Here is a 25,705-nt window from a genome sequence, read left to right as displayed (position 1 = left end):
TAAGAGGTACCAAGCTGTCAGGTGTAGAGACTGCAGGTTAGGATGAAGTAGAGACCCTGGACTCTGTGTAAGCAGAGATGAAAAAACTGGTAGAAGGTATGGTTCCCTGCTGCTGAGTTGAAGTAAAAGGAAGTACCAATGTTGTCTCGGCCACCGAGGAGCTATCAGAATCATGGTGGCATTATCGTTCTTCAGCTTGACCAGAGTTTTGAGAATAAGAGGGAATGGAAGAAATGCATACAGGAAGAGATTCGTCCATTCCAGAAGAAAAGCATCTGCCTCGAAGCAATGAGGAAAGTATATCCTGGAGGAGAACTGAGGCATTTTGTAGTTGTTGGGAGATGCAAAGAGATCTATCTGAGGAGTTCCCCACTGAGAAAAAATGTGATGAAGAGACGAGGAATTGAGTGTCCATTCGTGAGGTTTCAGAAGACGACTCAATTTGTCCGCCAGTTTTTCTCCCCTTGAATGTAGACAGCTTTCAAGAAGGTGTTGTGAAGGATTGCCCAATCCCAAACCTTTACAGCTTCTTGACAAAGAGCGAGAGATCCCGTTCCTCCCTGATTGTTGACATAGTACATGGAGACTAGGTTGTCTGTCTGAATGAGGACTACCTGGTCGTGAAGATGTTGAAAAGCTTTGAGAACATTGAAGATCGCTCTGAGTTCCAACAGATTGATGCTGGACCAATGGCCTTGTTCCAACAATCCGTGCTGGACCAATGGCCTTGAGTAAGGAGACCTTCGAGGTGAGGTCAAGTGTAGGTCAAAAATCTGTTGTGAGGAACTTCTGATGAGGCAGCATCTGAAACAGTAAACCTCTGGAGAGATTGGAAGAGATCATCCACCAGTGGAGAGACTGTCTCAAGGAGTGACTGTAATGTGTCGAGAGAGTGGCTTGCAAGCCTGCGTCCAGTGAGATGCCAGGGTCCACTGAGGAATTCTGAGGTGAAGTCTGGCAAAAGGAGTCACGTGAAATGTGTAGGCCATTTAACCTAGTAGTACCATCATGTGTCTCGCTGAGATTGAAGAGCGGTAAGACACTTCATGACAGAACTGAAGAAGAGCATACAGACGTTGAGGAAGGAATGCTCTGAGTTGGATAGTGTCCAGAACAGCTCCGATGAACTGTAGATTCTGAGAGGGCTGAAGATAGGATTTGGGAAAGTTGATTTTGAATCCCAAGCTTTGGAGGAACCACGTAGTCCGTTGGGTCACTACAATAACCCCCTGAGATGTTAAATCTTTGATGAGCCAATCATCCAGGTAGAGAAACACCTAAAGACCATGGTTTCTTAGAACTGCTGCTACCACCACTAGGCACTTGGTGAACACTCTTGGAGATGATGCAAGGCCACAGGGTAGCACTCTGTATTGATAATGCAGGTTCCCACCCGAAATCTGAGGTACCGACAGGAGGCCGGATGAATGGGAATGCGAGTGTAAGCCTCCTTGAGATACAGAGAACATAATCAATCGTTCTGATCTAGAAGGGAATAAAGGTATGCCAGGGACAACATATGAAATTTTTCTTTGACCAAAAATTTGTTGAGAGGGGGTCACGTGATGACGCTGAGCTAAGCGGCGGCTCCCTGCTCTAGCTCCGACCCTCTCGCGCTCTTAGTTTCGCTTTTTTTTGCCTTTTCCTGCCTCACCCCCGTTTCTAAGTGGTCACCCGGTGGATCGGAGGGTGTTGTGGTGCAGGTGACTGTTTGGGCAAGTTACTGGGGCTGCTTTTGAGCAAGTTATGCCCATTAAGACCCCGCGGCTGGCTCAGACTCAGCGTGCACACGAGGCATTTAACATGGCGTCCATCTTTTCTTCCCCGCCAAAAGTGATGATGCGGTCAAGGAACTGAACAAAAACATCTCGGCGGCCATAGATGAGCGGCTGACCAAGCTCCAGGCGACGGTGGATGATATCAGGGATTGCCTGGAGCGTCATGGCCAGAGGCTTCAGACCGCGGAGACCTGCATTGCTGCCCAGGAGGATCGATCGGCGGTGGTGGAGATGCAGATTCAGACCCTGCAGGCACGGTGTGCGACCCTCCATGAGCGCATTGAGGATCAGGAGAACCGCAGCCGCAACCACATCCAGCTGGTGGGCTTGGCGGAGACCCTCCGGGAGGCTGAGCTGCGGGAGATCATGGAGCAGTGGCTTCCTGGAGTGGTGGGCTTTGTTCCTGCGGGGGCGCGCACCTTGGTGGAGAGGGTGCATCGTCTGGGCCCTCGTCGGGAGAGCGAGGATCGGCCTCGGCCTGTCATCGCCAGATATTTGAACTTTGCTGACAAAGCACAGGTGATGGCCCTGTATCGGAAACAGGCCACGCTGGAGTATGGGGGCGCCATTTTATTACTGTTTAACGATTACTCTGCCGAGGTGGCTGTCCGGCGGCGTGCCCTGGCGCCCTACTGTTTCGAGCTCCGCAATAGGGGTCTTCGTTTTGTGGTGCAATACCCGGCTCGAGTGAGGATCTTCAAGGCAGGGGGGCCGAAGATGTGCAATGTGGAGGCACTCTGGGCCTACATCCGAGCTCTGGCACCTGTGCCCCCGGCGCTTGAGGCTTGATTGATGTTCGGATCTCCCTGCTGTTTGCTCCTCTGATCCGGGGCTCGATTGGTCTTGAGCCTCTGCTCTCTGTTCCTTGGTTTGGGGAGCTCAAGGGATGGATTTGGTTTTTTCCCTATGCCTACTGATCTTCTTGCTCTCGATCTCCAATCTGGTTCACCTGGAGTAGCCTGAACGCGGGTACAAGATTTGGAGCTGCCTGTCTGTTTCCTGGGATGGTGATCCTGCTTTGTCTTTCTGGAGGGATTTCCCGGGAGGGGTTCCCTGGTCTGCTTGATGCCATCTTTCAGAGGACTCCTGTGTCGGTCATTTACCTTACGGACCTCCTGGAGCGGGATGTTATTCCTTTTTGAAGGGGAGAATGCTGGAGCTGGTTACTTTGACCTACACATCCTGGTCATAGCTGCTGCTTTGGACATCTGTTGACTGTTGCCCCCTGGATTTGATTTTCTGCTCTTTTTAGTTTTTCTACTCCCTTCTTTTCTTTTGGTCTTGGGGTCTTTGGGGGGGGGTTTGATCTTTGGGGGTGGGGGTGGGAGAGAGCTTTTCTTGGTTGTTAGCGCGAGGGGGTGGGGGAGCTTCTAGTACTCTGTTTTAATTGTGGAGGGAGGAAGGGGATGGATGGGGAGACAGTTGAGGAGGGGGGTGGCTGTTGGTGTGTGGGCTGATTGGGTGTGGGTGTTTGAGGAGCGTGGTTGTGGGATGTGGGGGGTGGGATGGCTGCGTGGGGTGGGGTCTCTGATTCTATGGAGTGATTGGTGTTTTTGCGTCTGTTCTTGGGGGTTTGGCTGTTCTTGGTGTGGTTGGACGCTGTTGGCTGTTACATCCCATGGATATGGCTGATCTCATTTGTGTTACGTTGAATGTGGCGGGCATTAACTCTCCTATGAAACGCACCAAGGTATTATCCTTTTTGAAGAAGAAAGTCTCGGTGGCCTTTCTTCAGGAGACCCACCTTACGGTGTGTGAACATCAGAAATTGAAGCGTGACTGGGTGAGTGAAGTGGTTGCGTCCTCTTATAATTCTAAGCAGAGGGGGGTAGTCATTCTCATTCATAAGGCAGTAGTGGTGGTCACCCACAAGATTATCCGGGACCCTCAGGGCCGATATATTATCTGGGCGGGGACATTGTCCGACAAACCTGTGGTGCTATGCAATGTCTACGCCCCCAATGTTTATTCTCACTCTTTTTTTTCTACTCTCTTAGCTCATCTGATAGCGCTGCCGAACTATGAGCTTTTGGTGGGAGGGGATTTCAATGTTACCAGTGACCCTTCTATTGATTGCAAGCCCCCAAGACCAGTGACAATGGATAATGAACGCCGAGGGGTTAATTTCCTTCTGGGGGAGTTGGACCTCCAGGATGTGTGGAAGGTTTACCACCTTGGGGAGGTGGATTTCATCTTCTTCTCTGGGGTGCACCATAGCCATTCTCGTCTAGACTATCTTCTACTTCCCTCCCGTTCCATTGGCCAGGTGGTGCGCACACACATCCTGGATGTCCCTTTCAGTGATCACGCTTCTGTGTCTATGTCTCTAAAGTGGGGGAGGGGGCCCACTGCTGATCGCATTTGGCGATTTAATCCCTCCCTGTATTTGGATGATGACTTTCATGCTTACCTCATAGAGGAATGGATTAAGTATCAGCAGACGAATGAAGGAGCTGATGTTTCGGACACCGTGTTATGGGAGGCGGCGAAGGCCTATCTGCGTGGGTGTATCATAGCCTATTCCATCCGTAAGCGCAAATTGCGAGACGCTGAGCTCATGTCGTTGGCGAAACAATTGCGGGAACATAGATTTTATCATATACGGCTTCGCTCCGAGGAGGCTCGTCAGTCGTATCTTCGACTGCGTAAACAGATCGATGCCATTTTTACTGCTAGGGCTTTAACTCATATTGATGTCTACAAGTTTAAACTTTATAGGTGGGGAAATCGGGCAGGGAAACTCCTGGCCAATCTTGTCAGACCCTTTCGCCGAGCTGCGCGTGTCTCCCGTATTCGAGACCCTTCTCACGTGCTGCATACTGCGGATGCTGATATCCAGTCACAATTCGTGCGGTTTTACAGTGAACTGTATAGCCCGGGTGTGTACGATGTTGAGGCTCAGGACCTTTTCTTTCGGGACTTGAATCTTCCTCAACTCACCGAAGCGCATCGTGATCTGCTAAACGCCCCTATTACCTATCAGGAGATTTCCACAGCTATTGGTAACCTGAAACTCGCTAAGGCAGCGAGCCCGGATGGCATGGGGCCTGAGTTTTATAAGATCTTGCAACACCATGTCGGACCCGCCTTATGTGCTATGTTTGTGGATATGCAGCTTACTGATAGACTTCTTCCGGAGCAGAATCATGCTCATGTAGTGATGCTTCCTAAGCCGGGCAAAGACCCTGAACTTGTGGGCTCGTATAGACCCATCTCCTTACTTAATCAGGAAATGAAGCTTCTCACGGCCATCTTAGCTAAACGTCTGGCTCAGATCGTCCCCTCGCTTTTGCATCCCAATCAGGTGGGGTTCGTGTCTGGTCGATTTTCTTCGGCCAATATTCTTAAGGCGTTGGTGGCTTTGCGGGAAGTTAGGGGCCGCCCTGGAGATGATTTGTTGGCTAGCCTAGATGCCGAAAAGGCTTTTGACAAAGTCGTCTGGCCCTACCTTTTTTGGATTTTGCAGCGCTTTGGCATTACCGGTTCGTTTCATGCCTGTGTTGTTCGTTTGTATATGGCCCCGACCGCTCAATTGCTCATTAATCGACAGTATACGATCTCCTTCCCTCTGCGGCGGGGGACCCGACAGGGGTGTCCCTTATCGCCCTTGTTCATACTTTCCATTGAACCTCTGGCGGCTAAGATCTGGGATTCTCCTGGGGTGGAGGGCATTCGAGTGGGTAGGGAGATTTGCAAGATCACCATGTTTGCGGATGATATGTTGTTATTTGTTGGTAATGCCCGGGTTTCTATTCCTTGCCTAACTTCTTTTATTGCTTCTTTTGTGTCTTTTTCAGGACTTTGTATTAATTTCAGTAAATCTGAGGCGCTTCCTGTGTCTTTGCCCTGCGCCTCCCGTGCTCTGTCCACCTTTCCTTTTCGGCGGGCGGAGGGGGAGCTTAAGTATCTTGGGATATTTCTTAGCGCTGATTGGTCCACTGTCTATCGGCGTAATATTGTGCTTCGGCTTGCCCAGCTCCGTGACACTTGTCATCGTTGGGGGGACCTTCCTGTCTCTCTCTTCGGTCGTATTGCCTTGGTTAAGATGGTTCTGCTGCCCAAGATTCTTTACCCCTTGCAGATGATCCCTTATTGGTTACTGGAGGCTTACACAAAGTAGAGAGCGGGGTGGATTGGCGCTTCCGGATTTACGGTTGTACAATGTGGCTGCCTTGCTGCGCTGGGTGCACGAACTCTCCAAGTCTAGTTCCCGGTTTGCCCCACCGGGCTTGTTTGACTCTTGGGTGGCCCCCCACAGCGCACTAGCCTGTCTTGATGTCCTCGGTGGCGGCGACCTCGGGGGGGCTGCCATTCTTTGTGGTTGGACCCGTTGCGGCGAGTGTTGCTCTGGTGGCGGCGGCGGATAGGAGGGGGAGCGCGGGATCACTGGGCTTTCCAGTTTGACTAGGCCAATCCTATGTTTCTGCTGGGTGTCGGAGGGCACCGCGGTTTGGTGGCCAGTTTTGGAACTGGTTTCTGTTTGGGGCATGTTTGCTCGTTGTCTTCTGAGGATGGGACTTTCCCCTCGTATGATGCTCTCCGTCGTCACTGGTCTCTCCTTGATATGCCTTTCTTTGCTTATCTGCAATTGCACCACTTTTATGAGGACTATCGGAGGCGTAGCCCCTCGGGATACCGTTTTTTAAAGGTTGATCAGTTGTTTCTCTCTCTTCCTGCTTCTTTGAATTCTCTGTCCACCTGGTACGGGCTGGCCCGGGCGGAACGGCCGGACTCTCAGCTCCAGCATTTGGCCTCTAAGTGGTCCGCGGAGTTGGGGGAGCCTGTTGGAGCTGAGCTGTTGGTGGCTTGTTTTTCTAATATCCCTAGGGGGGTCTGACATGCTCAACTGCAGGAAATACAGTTCAAATTGTTACATCACACTTATTTTACCAGAGACAGGGGGGTAAGGGCGGGTCTCTGGAACTCGGATGTCTGTGTTAAATGTCAGCGTATGAGAGGCAGCCTTGTGCATATGTTCATAGAGTGTCCAATATTGGGTACTTATTGGAATGGAGTGCTGGATTTCCTGGCCCGCATAGTGGGTGTGCCCTTTCAATGGTCTTATTTACTTATTATGCTGGGATGTGAGGGAGAGGTGCTTGAGAAGGGCTTGGGTTTGGAACACTGGCGCTTTTGAGACATTTAAGTACGTTTGAGGTCGTGTCGAGGTGGAAAATGACATATTCTTTCCTAAGGGACCTTCAGTCACAAGGGGGCACCCGCTCAAACTCAGAGGAGGGAGATTTGGTAGTGACACCAGGAAGTATTTCTTTACAGAAAGGGTGGTGGATCACTGGAACAAACTACCGGTGCAAGTGATCAAGGCCACCAGAGTGCTCGACTTTAAGAATAAATGGGACATCCACGTGGGATCTCTACGTGGGTCGAGCAGCACTCTGACTTAATGGGGTGGGACAGTAGAGTGGGCAGACTTGATGGGCTATAGCCCTTTTCTGCTGTCATCTTTCTATGTTTCTATGTTTTTGTATATTGCTCTGCTGGTGGCCAAGCGTGGGGTGCTTCGCCTGTGGATGGATGCCAGCGCGCCTGAGGTGATGGGATGGAAGCGCTCCCTGGCTGAGGTGGCCAGATGGGAGATCCGCAGCTGTCAAGGGTCGTTGTCTGCGTCCCGCCGCTTATATCGCTCTCTTTGGGATGCCACCTTATTGGAGGTTGGTTCTCTATGATTGTTTTCAGTCAGCGCCTATTCACTTCCATGGAACAGGGGGGGGTTCCGAGGGTTCTGTGTGTGAGTGTTTGTGTGTGGAATGGCTGTCGGTGTGGATGTGTTTTATGGCTGCAGGGGTTTGGGGATATTGTCTCTTTTCTATCTATTGCAAAATACTGAAATGTACTGACCAGCTTCTTTTCTTCCTTGCTTTTTCTTTTTTTGGGTTGTGTGCTGAAGCTGTTTTTTGGGCTTGTGCTCATCGGGATATCACGGGGCTTGTACCTCCTCCCTTCGGGTAGGGGATTCCCTGCTTGTTTTGCTGTTTTCCCGCCCTGTATGTTCCCTGTTGCCTTGTTTTGGCTGTTCAGTCTTTTCTGATCAATAAAAATTATTTCAAACAAAAAAAAAATTTGTTGAGAGCCCTGAGATCCAGAATGGGCCGCAGATTGCCCGTCTTCTTCGGAACTAGGAAGTAACGGGAGTAAATCCTCCTGCTCTGCTGTTCCAGAGGAACTTCCTCGATAGCATGGAGATGAAGCAGAGCTTGAGTTTCCTGAAGAAGGGCGGTCTGAGATGGATTGGAAGGATACTCTCTTGGAGGAAGCTCTGGTAGAACCTGAGTGAAATGAAGAGAGTATCCTACCTTGATTATTGACAACACCCAGAGGTCCGATGTAATTGTCTCCCACCGATGGTAAAGATGATGGAGATGACCTCCGATGGAGGATATGCTCTGGTTTGAGACAGTCAAAAAGGCTGTGCAGCCTTAGGTGCAGCATAAGGCTGAGGTTTCTGTTGCTTTTGTTTCTTGGGGGCTGCTTGAGTATAAGGAGCCGCCCTTGGAAGATAAAGTCTCTGAAAAGATGGAAGAGACCGAGAAGGTTTTGCAGGAGCTGGCTTAGGCTTAGGTCTGACAATTGAAGCAAAAGATTTTTCATGCTCAGACAACTTCTTGGTGCTGGCCTCTTATGGATTCATCAAAGAGGTCATTGCCCTCACAAGGAATATTAGCCAGACAGTCCTGAAGATTGGGGTCCATATCAATTGTGCGAAGCCAGGCTACTGACTACTGGCTACCAGGCTACTGAGAAAGCAGTGACCCCAGAAGAAAGTTCAAAGGCATCATAAGATGACTGGAGAAGATGTAACTGGAGTTGCGCCAAGGTAGCAAAGAGTTCTAGAAACTCTACATGTCTATGTTCATCCAAGTTCTTCATAAAACTTGGAAGATGATCAATTAAGAACTTAAAATAAGTCGTGAAGATAAAATTGTAATTGAGGACTCGAGGCCATCATGGAATTCTGATAAAGGCAACGGAAAAACTTGTCCATGGTCTTTCCTTCTCTTCCAGGAGGTACTGTGGCACAGGATGGGTTCTCTTCAATGAGGATTCCACAAGAAGGGATTCGTGAGATAGCTGCGAATTCTCAAAGTCCTTGCAATGTAGAGTTCTATACCTCGATTCCAATTTGCCTGGAACAGCAGGTATAGCATAAGGAGTCTCTAGATTTTGTTTGAAAGTTTGAGACAAAAGCCTGTTAAGAGGAAGCTTGAGCGACTCTGCAGGAGGTTGAGGCAGATGCATTTCTTCTAAATATTCCTTAGAATATTTACAACCAGTATCCAATTTAATATCCAGGTCGTCAGCCATTTGACAAAGAAAGGAGGAAAAGGACATTTGATCCGCCAGAACCTGGCCTTGAAAGGACTTGATGACCTCAAGGCACCTCGAATGGAGAACGAAGGCGAAGCCTCTCTGGAGTATTGGTAACCAAAGGAATAGACAGACTTGGAGGAGGCATTGGAATCAGCTGAGTCCTTGGGGTCTGGAATTGGAGACCTCGATCGAGGAGCTGGAGGTCTCGAAGTGCTGGAAGGTCTGGATTGAGGCCTGGACGAGTAGGGCTTTTCTACGGAAGAAGACCTGTGCCTCGATGGATGCTGCCTGGATGCCTTGAGATTGCTGCCTGGAAGTAGGTCTCAGTTGAGATCGAGAAGACTTCGCCCTATGCCTGGAAACGGGCAGTGCTGCTGGTGAATGAATAGGGCTAGAAGCTGTAGATCCAAACCCCATAGATTCAGTGGTTTGGATCAAGGAATCTCGAAGCACTCCCAAAGACTCGTCTCCTTGTATGGAGTATGAAGATTACTGTCGAGACATTCGCAAAGACTCAACTCCTTGCATAGAATGTGAAGATTCCAATCAAGACACTCGCAAAGACTCAACTCCTTGCACAGAGTGTGTATATTCCAGACCAGACACTCGCAAAGACTCGACTCCTTGCATAGAGTGTGTAGACTCAGCTCGAGGCACAGGCAGCGACTTGACCTCGTGGGAGACTGCTGATTGTCCAGGCTGGACTGCAGGAAACAGAGTCAAGGTAGGAAAGTATTTGCTCAGTAACTGAATAAATTTCTGCTCTAACATGATCTGGAGAGAAGCCTGCAATTGTGGATCCGTCTGAAACTGGACCACTTGCTGAGGCTATAGTTCCGAGGTGGCAGTAGAAGCATTCTTCGACTTAGATTGATGCTTGGATAACTGGAGGACCACCGCAGGAACCTTCTGCTTAGGTATCTGACCTGAGGGAAGCTCAGGGAAAGATAAAGCAGGAGTACTCGAGCCAAAGACGATCTGAACTTGGAAGGTCTGATGAGACTCGAGGTCGGGGTTGTGGAAACAGGAGGACCTCCGGTTGAAGTCTTGACCGAGTCAGAAATCGAGGTTGAAGGTGTAGCTGAAGAGACTATCCTGAACAGCTTTTCCACTTGAAGGGTTCGAGGTTGAAGAGTAGCACAGCGCTCGCACAACTTCGGACTATGGTTAGGCCCAAAACAACAAAGACAACAGCAGTGTGGGTCCGTAAGAGAAATCACACGCTGGCACTGGCTACACTTCTTGAAGCCCGCGACTGGCTGGGACATGGAAAAGAAGATAGCCACTGCGAAGTCGAAACCTGCAAGCTGCGGGCGAGCGACCTGCCCCGCCAGTCAGTAGACAAAAAAAATAAAACTTTTTTTTAAAACAGAAAATAACAGTGATTCACGACAAAAAGAACACAAACCACGGTGAAGAGAAGGCACAAAGCGAACGAAGTTCAGCGCAAAGCATCAAAGACAGACTTCTCGGCTCCACAGAAAACTGAGACTCGCCCTGTGCTGGATGGGAAGGCACTTGCGCACGCATGGTGCGGCAGACTTGAAACATGAGTTTCTACAAGCAAGTCTGCTTGCGAGGCTGTCCGCATCCGGGCTCCATGGATGACGTCACCCATATATGAGAATAGGCTGCCTGCTTGTCCTGAGATAATTGATCCTACCAATGCTTAAACTTCTACAGCTAGCAACCGGGGTATGTATATCCTTAATGCTTAGACAAGAATAAATGGGGTAGACTGGATATGTCAATATGTCTATCCACTATCATCTACTATGTTACTGTGAATTACTTTAACAAATTCACTGTATATTACTACCTAAGAATTACAATTCTTTGTTTCTGATTAAAAAAAGCTAAATCATACCTAAAGTCACTCCTTCAGGAAACTCATCTTGAAGATCAAACAACTCCCCAAAAGCCTTGAGAAACTCCAAAACCATGAGCGCATCACCAAAAGATTCTGGAGGAAGTCTAGTCTTCACTGGAGTTGGAACTGGCAGCTCCTGAAGCAGAATTGTGAAAGTCAAATAGTACCTCTGTATCAAATAACACAGATGTAACCGAGATGTAAATTCAATAAGTATAGAAGCATGAAACAGTATGGGTATAGAAAATAATTTTGCATATATTAAATCAATACATGGACCACTCCATATCACTATTTAATGTACTTAGACCTGATATTTAAATAAATCCACTATTGTTCTGTGAAGAAATTTCCTGTTAAAATCATCTTGTTCTGAGGCTAACATGACACCTGTAAAACTGTGATTCTTCTCAAGGAACCAAAGGAACTCTGTACACAAAGAGCAGTGCACCATCAAGAATTTTAGATTGTGTGGTATAGAAATTTAATAAATGCGCTGGGAGATCAGTGATACAGTGAGAAGAGCAGACGTGTGGATCTGCAGCTCCCAGGCTCTCACTCACACTGCTCTTATTTTGAACCACTTTGGGACTGTTTGAATATTGATTCAATCTTTACTGATGGGGAGAATGGCGAAAAAAGACAAGGAAAAGCTTCAGTCTGTGGAGGACAAAATGGCTGACTCTGGACCATCGCATACTGGAGAGTTTACGGAGGGCCAGTTGTGGCAGCTCACTTCTGCGGTGACAACAGCGCTAGCCCCTCAAATGGAAAAGATTTTGGGCCAGATTTCTCACATGGAAACTCTCTTGGGGGAAACGGTGTGCTGCACTACTGAGTTGGAGACTCGCGTGTCCACAATGGAAGATGCGTCGCATGCCATAAGCGAGCAGCTCATCATTCTTGAGAAACAACTAGCTGATCATGAGGAGAAACTGGAGGACCTTTAGAATCGGTCCCGGAGGGATAATCTCAGGTTTATTGGTATGTCTGTGACTCTCTTGGATTGGCAGCTGGGAAAGTTGCTAACGGATTGGCTGACCACTGAATTTCCCTTGCCGGCCGGCATGGGGCCATTATTCATGAAGAGTGCTCATAGGGTGGGAAGACTGCTTGTGGGTCATCAATGGCCTCGTGCAGTGATGGCAAAAATTTACAATTACTTACACAAAGTGGAGAACTTGCAACAGTATCGAATTAAGAGGGATAGGTTAGGTACGATGGTGCCCAGATCTGTATTTTTCAGGACTATTCAGTGGCTCTACAGAATTGCAGATGGAAATTCCAGCCTTTGTGTACAATTCTGGCAAACAAGAAGATTTGCTTCTTGTTTTTGTATCCTGCAATCCTTAAAGTACACACTATCGGGATTTGGAAGTCTTTTGATACCGTGGAAGCCGCTCAGGAATATGTGGCTCAACTAACATGACTGTAAGGCTTTATTTCATTTGTTGCTCATTGAACCTAAACTGGTTTCCTCTGACTCTGGAAGTCTACTGATATTTGTGATCTGGTTTCGGAGCAGCCAGATTAAAGATCATCTGATTATCACTAATGTAACTTTTATTTTCTGAGCTAGTTTATTGTTGTTCAACCCATTATGTATTTTGCTGTTCTTGGGTGTAGGTGAGGGTCCAATGCATATTAGTGACCTTCCGGGGATTCAGAGATGGTGGGTCTGCATTAGGGTGACTTTGATTGGGGGGGGGAGTGACTATGATTGGGGGGAGGTGAAGAGGATGGGTTGTGGGGAAGAGGTTGGGGGATTGGGTTTGTAGGGGTAAAGTGATTATTACCTGTGGAATGAATGGGACCTGTTTATGAGAATTGGTGTTTCTGCTTATATTTTGTGGTTCTTCTAGTCACACTTCGGAGGATTTTTCCTCTAACTGAGCGGGAGAGAGGGCTGGGCGCTCCTTTTTCCCTTGGAGGCAAATCGTTGGCTATGTTCCACCTCTGCTGTCCTCAGTTTGCATACTAGATTAATTCAGTGGAATGTTGGAGGTATCACCTCCTCTGTTAAGAGGACTAAGATTTTGAAGGCTCTTAAGAGACATTCCGCTGCCATCGCTTGTTTACAAGAGACACGCCTTAGTGACGCTGAACATTTGAAGTTAAGAAGAGACTGGCTGGGAGAGGTCCATTTTTCATCTTCGGGGGCCGTCGAGGGGGGGGGGGGGGTAGCGGTGCTCATCCATAAATCAGCTCCTTGTAAAACTTAACTTATTGTCGGATGTGGATGGGCATTATTTAGTGTTGAAGTTATGGTATCATGGACAGGAGTTTATCTTGTTGGTGGTATATGGCCCTAATCAAACAGATGTCCAATTTTATTGGAGGCTATTGTTTTTACTGACCCCTTATCTGGACACTGCCTTACTTGTTGTGGGGAATATTAATTTAGTAATGGACCCCTTGATGGATAGATCAGTGGGTGGTCCGAGAGGGAGATCGCCAACACAAATTTTACCATCCTTTGTTTCAGAACTGCAGCTATTTGACACTTGGCAGATTCTTCACCTGGATGAGCAGGACTAAACCCATCTCTCCTGGGCACAGATTATATTTTTATTAGTTCTGCCGTTTTCGAGACAAGATCAGCAGAGATAGGTCCGGAAGAGGTCTCTGATAGAGGTATCTTGGATAGAGCTGGATCCTTGGCCTTGTCATACTGGGCGCAAGGGTTGGCGTTTTCCGTCTTTTTTATTTAAAGACGTCAAGTTTCAGGATTATCTTACTAAGAATTGGCAGGTGTATGTGCATTATAATGCCCCGCATGTTTCTCAATCTGCTTTATACTGGGCAGCCGCTAAGGCGGTTATATAGGGGGGAAGTAATAGCCTATGTCTGTGCTCGGAAGAAGCGATTAGCGGCAGGTTTATTGAATTTGGAAAAACAGCTGGGGTAGCTAAGAAAACTTTTATTAAGAACCCAACTAAAACTAATAAAGATTTGTAGTGACACAGAAGGTGCTCTTTTGCCGTAAAGGTTACTGTCAGCCTCAGAATTTTTGGTTGGCCTAGCCAACGTCAGCAAAGGCCTATGGGACATTATATCAATCTGACTCTGGAATGTTGATGCAGATAGGCCCTAAATGCTCCTGCACAGAATTCACATACATTAAGCATCCAGCCAGACTGGATTGTTTATTAAGAAGATAGGCTACTTGAATGGGACAAAGAAGCCAGAGATTAATCCCATCTACCATACCTGCAAGTATCACACCTTCCTTATCAATTAAACTAACCATTGTTTCAAACAGTTTACAAATTATAAACAGAAAGATATTGGGAAATACAATAGTTTCTATATTTAGAATAAGATTCCAAGCTATAAAAGCCTCCTCTCTGCAACACCCCACTCTCTCTCTCTCTCTCTGGTACCCGAAGCTTGGAACATCACCCTCCCCATCCCCCTTTTTCTCTCCATCTCTTTCTTTGTCCTCACAGCACTTATTCAGAAAACTGCCTTTCTTTCTACAATTGTAATGCTTAATTGTAATCTTTATGAATCTTGATTTTCTGTAATATTAAGCTTATTTCTGCACAATATATATATTCTTTATGCAAGCACTCTTAGTGGTCTTTGTCAGTAATTTTATTTCCTATTGAATCTTCAACGAGGGTATTGAACCCGGGACCTGGCGCATTGTAAGGCCACTTCAACATTACCCCTCCAAACCTTACATTTGGGGGTCTAAATCTTACAGTTACTATCATAAATTTTGTAATAAAGCAGACTCATTATTAACTCGCGTGGTCAAGAGCAGTGGAGGGACTCGAATTGTAGCAGCATTGAGGGATGCTCGAGGCTCCCTCACCTCACATCCGGAAGAGATAGTCAGTCTGTTTACAGATTATTTTCAAATGCTGTATTCCACTGGGGCGTCTCCTCTGGAGGTGAACATTCTGATATATTTGGAAAACAGCGGAATTCCCAGGTTGACAGCAGCTCAACAGGCACTTCGAGCTAGACTAACTGGGAAGGAATTACAGATGACTATTTCAGCTCTTAAACTTCATACTGCTCCAGGGCCCGATGGTTTTCTAGTGAGTATTATAAAATTTTACAGGCGGAGGTGGTGGGACCCTTGGCAAACTTATTTTCAGGTTATATCAGATGGTGGTTCTTTACCACCATATGAAAATGTAGCACAGATCAGTCTTATTCCAAAGCCAGGTTTGGCATCTGAGTTAGTTACATCATATCGCCCAATTTCCCTTCTTAATATAGACCTTAAGTTGTTATCGGGCATCTTGGCATCCAGGCTGGCGGCTGTGCTATGAAGGCTTATTGGCTTTGAGCAGACTGGATTTGTTCAGGGCTGTCAGTCCTTTGTCAATGTTCACAAATTGTTGTTATCTATGCGTATTATCATCATCATTCATGGCCTTCAGTCTGGACGCTGAGGAGGCCTTTCATAAGGTGGGATGGGCATTCTTGTTCACCACGCTTGAGTATATGGGTTTTGGAGGTGAAGTTCTTTCCACAGTGTGGGCATTGTATTTTGTGCCTTAGGCGTGCCTGTTAGTAAATGGCATCTGTACATTCTCTTTTTCCATCATCAGGGGTACGCGGCAGGGGTGCCCATAACTTTGTTGTTTATCATATCCCTGGAGCCACTGTTGCATACTCTGTTGGCTGATGAGCACATCTCAGGGGTGGAGGATCCTCACCTTCAGGTGAAGGTCTTGGCATATCTGGATGACCTCATGCTTATATTAATTAATCCTGAAACTTCTTTGCCAGCGTTGTTGGATGTTCTTGCCGATTATGGCACTTTATCAAGTTTCTCGCTTAATCTTTCTAAGTCTAAGGCAGGGGTAGGCAATTCCAGTCCTCGAGAGCCGGAGCCAGGTCAGGTTTTCAAGATATCCACAATGAACATGTATGAGATAAATTTGCATGCACTGCTTCCTTGAGATGCAAATCTATCTCATGCATATTTATTGTGGATATCCTGAAAACCTGACCTGGCTCCAGCTCTCGAGGACCGGAATTGCCTACCCCTGGTCTAAGGCATTGCCATTGATGATAGAGGTCAAAGAACGTTGGGAAGGGGCATTTCCCTTGCAGTGGGAGACTGTATATCTGAAATATCTGGGTTTTCATATCCCTGCACAATTATCTCTACTATATACTTTTAATGTGTCTAGATTATTATCTGAGACTACTATCAAATTTCTGGTATGGATGGCATATCCTTTGTTTGTTTTGGGTCGAGTTCATCTATTCAAAATGATCTTGACACCAAAATGGCTTTATGTATTTCAGATGCTTCCTTTGTTCTTGAAAGGGAAAGATGAGAAGAAGTTGTATTCTCTCTTACAAATCTATTTGTGGCAAGGTAAGAGGGCACGTCTTCCTATCAGCACAATTCAGACACCTAAGCGTTTGGGGGGGGTCTGAGATTGTTAAATGTATGTTATCTTACGGTTGCTTGTGCCATGCAGCATATTAATGACTCGTATATATTCTCCCATGACTTTTCAGTGACCACAATGGAGTTGGCTCTGATGGGCTCTTGGCGCTTTAGTTGTTATTTACATAAGATGGATTTCTGCCTGCCTGCCATGCTTCTTAGATCTGGACTCCTTCCTTCTTCTATAGCTGCTTGGCGCTGGCTGTGTAAGCGACAAGGATTTTCTACAACAGTGACTCCATATCTTGCTATTTGTGGGAATCCGGGATTTCCCCTGGGACATTCGGACTCTATGTTCCATCATTGGAGCGTGAAAGGCATTCATTATTTAATACAAGTACTCACAGAGGAGGGTCATATGAAATCTTCTGCTATCCTCTGGGAGTTCTTTGACACCTGGAGATGTTTTTTCCTATCTGCAACTTCGGTATTATATCCGGACTGGAGCCTCTCCTAGGAGGATCTCACTGAAGATGTCCAGGATGAATTGGCCACTTGTTATACTTGTGGAGCCTAGATGAAGGTTCCCTTGAGGTTTCAACATCAATATTTGCAGGATTCCACCACAGAACTTTATCATTCTAAATATATGACAGCTCGGAAAGCTGATCTTGCTATGCAGCTAACTCTTTTGGATTACAAAAAAGTATGTACTGGCTTATTTTAATGTATTGGATAATGTCTTGCATTGGGATCAGCACTATAAGTTCACAGTGAGCCAGATACATGGGGCTTTCTCAGACTGGTGTGTGCTCTAGGTGTGACTTATCACCTGCCACTTTAGGACATATGTTTTGGCTTTGAGAAATGCAAAGTATTACATATGGGAAGCAGAAACTTGAGGTACAACTATACGATGGAAGGGATATTATTGAATGAGAGTACACAGGAAAGGGACTTGGGGGTAATGGTGGACATGACAATGAAGCCGACGGCACAGTGCGCAGCGGCCGCTAAGAGAGCGAATAGAATGCTTGGTATAATCAAGAAGGGCATTGCGACCAGAACGAAAGAAGTTATTCTGCCGTTGTATCGGGCGATGGTGCGTCCGCATCTGGAGTACTGCGTCCAATTTTGGTCGCCGTATCTTAAGAAGGATATGGCGTTACTCGAAAGGGTCCAGAGGAGAGCGACACATCTGATAAAAGGTATGGAAAACCTTTCATATGCTGAGAGATTGGAGAAATTGGGTCTCTTTTCTCTGGAGAAGAGGAGACTTAGAGGGGATATGATAGAAACTTACAAGATCATGAAGGGCATAGAGAAAGTGGAGAGAGACAGATTCTTCAAACTTTCAAAAAATAAAAGAACAAGAGGGCACTCGGAAAAGTTGAAAGGGGATAGATTCAAAACGAATGCTAGGAAGTTCTTCTTTACCCAACGTGTGGTAGACACCTGGAATGCGCTTCCAGAGGACGTAATAGGGCAGAGTACGGTAATGGGGTTTAAGAAAAGATTGGATAATTACCTACTGGAAAAGGGGATAGAGGGGTATAGATAGAGGATTACTGCACAGGTCCTGGACCTGTTGGGCCGCCGCGAGAGCGGACTGCTGGGCACGATGGACCTCAGGTCTGACCCAGCAGAGGCATTGCTTATGTTCTTATGTTCTTTGCCTGGCTGTACAGGTCTTTTGGAGAACTTTGCTTACCTACATCTCTTCTATTTGGACCTCTGGAATAAAGCTGGATCCTTTGATATTGTTTGATTGGTACTCATTGCAGACTCCCACACCTAGTGGGTATCATCACTTTTTACAGATGGCAATCTTGATGGGGAAAAAAGTGATATTGCTTAATTGGCTCAATCAGTGCCCTCCTTCACTGTTCCAATGGATGATATAGATGCTTACCCTGCTCAAGATGGAAAGGATTCAGATCCAGGACTTGGACTCTCCCATGGGTCATCAATTCAAGCGTACTTGTAGTGCCTTTTAGGACACTTTGACCCCGAGAGTGCGGCACTGTCTACTGAATATGCAATATTGTTGTTCTTGGTTCCATTCGTTCTCCTATTGGTTGATGTTATGTACTGGGTGGGTGGGGATCTATAGCACTGGCAGTGTTGTGATTCTTCCTTGTTGTACTGCAATTTAATTTTCAGTAAAAAGATAACATAAATGCTATATGCATTTGGTGAGTTCTAGAAGAGGACATATCTGTCATCACTGCTCCCTTAGTCTACAGAGCAATTTTGCAGCACCGGACTTTGTAGCCTGGGGTAGATTTATACACATGGAGATAAAATGATTTGGAGTACAAATCTCCCTTGACTATGAAGTGTCGAGCTAAAATCATATTTTGTGGGAGCATGTGTCCTTTGTCATGCTGCCTTAATTAACATCTGTGGTGCAAAGGGATTTAGTGAAGCTGCAGTATCTAGGCTTAGATCTGCCTGTCAGAAAAGGTGATTGGTATGAGAAAAACCTGATCTGCACTAGTAAAGAAAGGAGAAAAGGGTAAACAAAGAGTAGAGGATGTGCAGACTGGGTATCCCCAGAAGGCAGTTGGAAACTCAGCCTTTAGGGTTCCAGCAAATTCTGGAAGCTTGCAGTGTATGAGACCCAAGCAGTATTTGGATGTCTTTGAATGGTAAATTCAAAAATGAATGACATCATCAGAGGGCTCTTAAGCTCTTGCATTGGGTGGGAGATCTCCCTGTTGGGAGATCTCCCCTATCAGATAAAGGTACATCCAAAACAGAGGATCTTTTCCAGGAGATTGATTATAGGGAGAGCTATTGAAAGCGACTATAAATAAAAGTGTTGCCTGTTTTAAAACTACATTGGAAAAGAAGAAACAAAAATTGGAGACGAGTTTGTAGCTACTGGTGTTGTCTGGCTTTATTGGAAAAGTGAGAAATACTGCATTTTCAAGGGCCTTAGTGTTGACATATAAATCCTTCTACAACATGATACCCAAATACTTCTCCCACAAACTTCCTCTCTACACCCCAGAGAACGCAACACTCCCAAGATGAAAGATGCCTACATACACCATCAGGATACTCCCTCCAACTCCAGACAGTCTGGAAACGATCAGATTCCCATTTCTTACCAAATCTCTGAAACAGCCTACCTCCTATCAGAACCCTTAAAAGACTTAACTTTAGAAACTTACCTTTTTGCCTAGTCACACCCTTAACCAGCATCAGTAAGTAATCCTATATAAAGATATATTGCAACATACTGTATGTCAGGGGTACCCACACTTTTTTTGGCTTGCGAGTTACTTTTAAAATGACCAAGTCAAAATGATCTACCAACAATAAAATTTTTAAAACACAAAGCACACTGTACACAGTGAAAATGTTAATTATCATTTGTATTTGGGGTTTTTTTCAAGAGGTCAAGGCACATGACTTTAAAATATGCAATGTTACCTCAGTAACAACTATACAAAAATAGACAAATATACCCCCTCCCCTTTTACTAAACTGCGATAATGGTTTTTAGCACAGGAAACTGCACTGAATGCCTGCGCTGCTCTCGATGCTCATAGGCTCCCTGTGCTAAAAACTGCTATCACAGTTTAGTAAAAGGGTGCCATAGTGCAAAATATAGACAGCAGATATAAATTCTCAAAACGGACACATTTGGATCACTAAACTGAAAATAAAATCAAATTTCCTACCTTTTTGTCTGGCGATTTCATGAGTCTCTGGTTGCACTTCCTTCTTCTGTTAAGCCAATATTTCTTTCTTTCTGCCTTTCTTTCTCTCTCCACCTGCTCCCCTCTATTTCTGCCTTTCTTTCTCTCTACCTCTGCCTGCCTGTCTTTCTTTCTCCCTACCCCCTCTTTATTTCTGCCTTTCTTTATCTTTCCCCCTGCCTACCTGTTTTTCTTTCTCTCTCCCCCTGCCCCCCCCCCAAGCAATCGTGACGATTTCTCCACTTCCCCGATTCTTTCCCTACCCCCACCCCCAAGCCACCACACCGATTTCTCCCTGCTGTTTCCCTGAGCCAGGCTGGTGCGTACAAACACCGGGCCCACAAGACTTCACCTCCGACGTCAATTCTAACGTCAGGGAGGAAGTTTCAGGCCAGCCAGGCAGGGATTGGCTGGCCCAGAACTTCCTCTCCGACGTCAGAATTGACGTCGGAGGCAAAGTCTTGTGAATCTAGCGCTTGTACGCATCAGGCCTGGCTCGGGGAAACAGCAGGGAGAAAAAGATTATAAAGGCAACACGATCGACTCGCGCTGCCTTTGCGATCTACTGGTCGATCGAGATGCTGTATGTAAACCCTATATTACAACACTGAATGTAAACTGTAACCCATTATGAGCTCTCTGGGGAGGACAGGATATAAATCTAAATTAAATTAAATTATTAATAAATAAATAAATACTTACATACATACATACATATGAAGAATGCTTGCGATGGCCTGCCAGCTTAGCACTAGTCCCGGCTCATGGCTCAACTCTAAAAAATAAATACTTTATGCGCCCCTTCCTAACAGCCGGGTATTATATAAATGGCACCCAACCATGTGGTGCCCTCAAAGCAAGCCAGAACTAGACGACCAATATGGAGAGCCTTTTCTGAAGATGACCACATTCCCAGAGTGTGAAGGCCATCAAGATAGGGTCCCCCAAAGCAGCATGAAAGCATCTGTAGGAAGTAAATTTTGGCGAGGAGGTTGGAAAAAAAAAAAAAAAAAAAAGGCCTCTGATGAGATTGAACAGAACCACCCACATTTAGAGGGGGTTTCGAAGATCTGAGATCACCTATATAATAATAATAATAAATTTATTCTTCTATACCGCCATTACCCAAGAGTTCTAGGCGGTTTACAGCATAAGAAACTGATCAGCGAAGTACATACATTTCTTAAGATTAACAAAAACCAAGATTAAAAATGGTAAAATAATTACAATGTTAAGAAGGCCTAATTATGTGATAAATTTATCAACAAAGCAGACTTTACTAATTTTCAAAAAGAACAGTAAGACATGACTGAGAAAGATTCGGTGGCCTGTGACCACTGTGAAGAGACAGTCCACTGGGGAATTCTAAGGTGCAAACAGTGTGACATGGAGGTCATATGACCCAGGAGATGAAGTATTTGATGTGTCATATTATCAAATATTATACATGACAGATAGGAGACCTTCCGGCACAGAACATAAGAATATAAAAGTTGCCGCTGCTGGGTCAGACCAGTGGTCCATCATGCCCAGCAGTCCGCTCACGCAGCGGCTCTCTGGTCAAAGAACAGCGCCTTGACTGAGACTATCCCTATCAGTGAACATCCTTGTTCAGCAGGAACTTGTCTAACTTTGTCTTGAATCCCTGGAAGGTGTTTTCCCTTTGACAAACTCCGGAAGAGCGTTCCAGTTTTCCACCACTCTCTGGGTGAAGAAGAACTTCCATCTTTGTACAGAATCTATCCCCTTTCAACTTTAGAGAGTGCCCCCACAGGTAAAGGATATTGTCAACTCTCTAATGGGGTAGAAAAGGCTCAATCTTGAGTGGTGTCCGAAAGTACTCTGATGAATTTCAAAGACTGTGTTAGCTGGAGATGTAAAAAAGTGTGGTTGTCCTTTCAGATCACTTAAAATCCTTCTCTCACTTCCAGGTCAGCTGCGAGCTGTGTGCAGGAACCAGTGGTTGCGGCTTTGCGAAGTGCGACTGGGAGGAGAGAACAAGCCAGAGGAGGTAAACACCAGCGAGAGGCACGAATTTGGGATGCTGAACAGAGGGAAAAACAACGAGGGGCAAGTTGGCACAGGAAGGGAGAGGCAGGACCCCGTTTCATAAGTATGAATTTGATGTAAGTCGGGCGTACTAAAACTGGGAACTGTCTGTATTTACATTTTCAGTGGCTTGATAGTTTATGTAAATCATCAGCCTCTTATCTACTGGGTGTTCTTTTTGGACAGAAGATTATGGCACCGACTGTATCATCGGAAATCAAAATTCTAAAATTTATCTTAAAAAGATAATAGTATGAGGCTTAGGTTTTCTTCCTTGTTGCCATCAAATGTACATCCCTTTTCTTTGTATCTTAATTTTTATCTTTTCTTCATTACTAGGCAAAACAAATGGATAACATTAATATGAAAGACAGCAGTATTTCTGTAATAAAATAAATGTGTTTGATAGCACCACACATACCTTCAGATCATCACATTCCATGTCCTCTCTAGGCTTGCTCCACAACTTCAGATATTCAGCATACTTTCTTTTTTCTTCACGTATTTTCTCTCTTTCCTATAATTAAAACTTTGTATATAAAAGCAGTAGATACCAGCATTTGCTATCATCACTTTTCCTAGAATACACAGATGGTTTGAGAAGTTTAGTAAAAAAATAAAAAAAAAAAAAGCAAGTTAAACAACATGGTCTCCATCAAGGGCTAAAAACTTGTCTAGTGAGTTTCCAGTTTTTCCTTAAGTTATTTTTCCTATGATATGAAAAAACTGGAAATTCACTAGACTACGTGTATAGCCCTCGATGGAGACTACATTGTTTAACTTGCTATTTTACAAAATTTTTCAAAACACTCTCGTAAGAGTGAGCAAATGCTTGTAACAGCAAATTAATTTGTCCAAATATCAGCTTTTGTCTCATAGATCCTGACCAGACAAGCATGCCTCATGGTGGTACTTGAAAGCACTGCACTCGAGCTTACAGGACTTAGATCTACTGAGATTACACAAAGGCAAAACAGCAAGGGTGCAGCACACAGAATGTGAAACAAAATGCATGGCTGCTCTTTACTGACTTCTTATGCTCATTTCCCTGAGTACATAGAACAAGTCATGTGTTACCTGCCACCCCCCACCCCCTTTCAAACTTTGGGGGGAGAGAGAAATGCACTGGGAACCAGGCTTGTTAATATGTGGAAAAAAGTATCCACATAGTAGAGTGAAACATGTACTGTATATTGAAAGGACAGATGTATACAAAATACTGTGGGAATATTTAAGTGGAACTGGAGGTGGGGCTTTCTTACACCTGAACCTGGAGTTCCAGTAGAAAAAAAGCTTGTGAACTGTGCACTAAAACAGGGCTCAAGATTACCTTCTCTTTTTCTAACTTGAGTCTCTCTTTTTCTTCTTTCTTCTTTAGTTTTTCTTCTTCCAGCATTTTCTTCCATTCTTCACGCCTCTTCTCCTTGGATTCTTTTTCATTTTTCTTGAATACTGGAGTATCTGCCCGCTCTTTTTTCAAAGTTTCTTTTTCTACAGCTGTGCACAAAGGAAGTATTTAAAATAGTGTCAGAGAACAGGTTCAGGCAGTACCATATATACTCAAATATAAACCGGGATTTTGGGGCCAAAAAATTAGCCCAAATATGGGGGTCCTGGTTTATATTCGAAACACCTCCTCCCAGAATTTTTGTAGGCCGCCTCCACTGCAAGGCTCTGCACCCTATCCCCTCCTTCCCGCCCTATCTTCATACCTCCTCTGCCGATCCTTGGTGGAGGTTGCAGTAGGCAGGAGCGAACTTTCTGAGCTCCTGTGCTAACCGGTTGCCGCAGATAGCGTTTCTTTGGACGCAGAGTGGTACAAGTAGAAGCGCGGTTTGGCACTACTGCTCGGCACTGAGTGGCTTCCTTACTGGCTCCCGTAAATTCTGCTAATGGTTGAAAGAGGACCCTCTTCATAAAAGCAGGCTCAGAGAAGAAGTGGGAAACTATAGGCCACAAAGCCTCATGTTAAAGGTAGGAAAAATAATGGAGTTTCTGCTAAAAAGAAAGATAATCAACTTTCTAGAATCCAACAGGTTGCAGGATCCGAGGAAACATAGCTTTACTAAAGAAAAATCATTATATCTTTGGGTGATCAAAGAACTATATAAAGGACATACGGTAGATGTAATCTACTTGGCTTTCAGCAAAGCCTTTTATACGGTTCCTCACAGAAGACTCATGAATAAGTTGAGAGGCCTGAACATAGGACCCAAAGTAGTGAACTGAATTGGAAACTGGTTGACTGACAGGGTGGGTGTAATTAGAATTTATTCAGAGGAAAGGAAGGTGAAAATAATAGCAACAACTTTATTTTTATATACCGCAATACTACAAACAGTTCAGAGCGGTTACAATGAAAGAGATTGTATACAGACAGTGATACTACAAAAAACTTTCAAAATTAAATTAGCATGTTAAGATTAATCAAATTTATCTGGAAGTGTTTAAAAAAAAAATGCATCAAGGCAGCAATGGAGTCAGAGAAATTTATCAGAGATACAAGTTTTAATTGACTTCCTGAAAGTTTGATAATAAAGTGCGTTTGAAATAAAGTTGGTTAAACATTTATTCCATTTGCCTGCTTGGAATGATAATGTTCTATCAAGGAATCTCTTGTAGACACAGCCCTTCAAGGATGGAAAAGCGAACAAGTAAGCACTACATGTACAAGTTGTGCCTGGAAATTTGAAATGATGAAATAGATTAGGGATGAACCTGTTATGGTTTTGAAGCAAAGGCAAGCAAACTTAAAAATGACCCTTGCTTCCATAGGCAACCAGTGTAGTTTTTTGTAATATGAGCTTACATGATCAATTTCTAGAGACCTTAAATGAGACGGACTGCAGCATTATGAACAATTCTTAGTCATTTGATGGTTTTCTTAAAATAAGAACATAAGAACTGCCATCTCCGGATCAGACCTTCGGTCCATCAAGTCCGGTGATCTGCACACACGGAGGCCCAGCCAGGTGTGCACCTGGCGTAATTTTATTCACCCATATCCTTCTATGCTTCTCGTAAGGAGATGTGCATCTAGTTTGATTTTAAATCCTTGAACGGTGGATTCTGCAATAACCTCCTCTTGGAGAGCATTCCAGGTGTCCACCACCCGCTGCTCGAAGCAGAACTTCCTGATATTTGTCCTGGACTTGTCCCCCCTTAACTTCAGTCCATGTCCTCTTGTCCGTGTCACATTAGACATTGTAAATAATTTTTTGTCCTGCTCTATTTTGTCGAGTTCCTTAAGTATTTTGAAAAGTCTCGATCATATCCCCTCGCAGTCTCCTCTTCTCAAGGGAGAACAATCCCAGTCTCTTAAGTCATTCCTCGTATTCCAAGTTCTCCATACCTTTAACTAGCTTCATTGCTCGTCTCTGCACCCTCTCCAGCAGTTTTATATCCTTTATTCTTATATGCTGCCATACCGAAAAAGTTCTAGGCGGTTCACAACAAGCTGAACTAGTACATACGATACAGATAAAATACAAGATCCCGAGTATATAATATTGCAATAATCTAAGATAATTAAAATCAAAGATTGAACCAGCAGTTGAAAAGAGAAGAAATCAAAATAACTTTTAATGGTGTGAAGTTTCCATAAAGT

At 45.1% G+C, this 25,705-nt stretch overlaps 1 protein-coding gene across 3 annotated transcripts in view; it reads right to left on the bottom strand.

Moving 5' to 3' along the window:
• BAZ1A (bromodomain adjacent to zinc finger domain 1A) overlaps nucleotides 1–25,705 on the bottom strand; it is a 510,052-nt gene that overhangs the window by 361,657 nt on the left and 122,690 nt on the right. For all 3 annotated transcript variants that reach the window (XM_033951344.1, XM_033951343.1, XM_033951345.1), the window contains exons 9-11: nucleotides 23,429–23,595; nucleotides 22,520–22,615; nucleotides 10,975–11,113 (exon numbers count right to left, since the gene is read on the bottom strand). In XM_033951344.1, coding sequence (XP_033807235.1) covers nucleotides 10,975–11,113; nucleotides 22,520–22,615; nucleotides 23,429–23,595 — 402 coding nt within the window. The remainder of the gene's footprint in view (nucleotides 1–10,974; nucleotides 11,114–22,519; nucleotides 22,616–23,428; nucleotides 23,596–25,705) is intronic.

This window comes from Geotrypetes seraphini, chromosome 7, assembly GCF_902459505.1.
Source record: "Geotrypetes seraphini chromosome 7, aGeoSer1.1, whole genome shotgun sequence".
Classification (NCBI taxonomy): Eukaryota; Metazoa; Chordata; class Amphibia; order Gymnophiona; family Dermophiidae; genus Geotrypetes; species Geotrypetes seraphini.
Note: the sequence above shows the minus strand (reverse complement) of the source record. Positions and strands in the feature narration are given on the sequence as shown.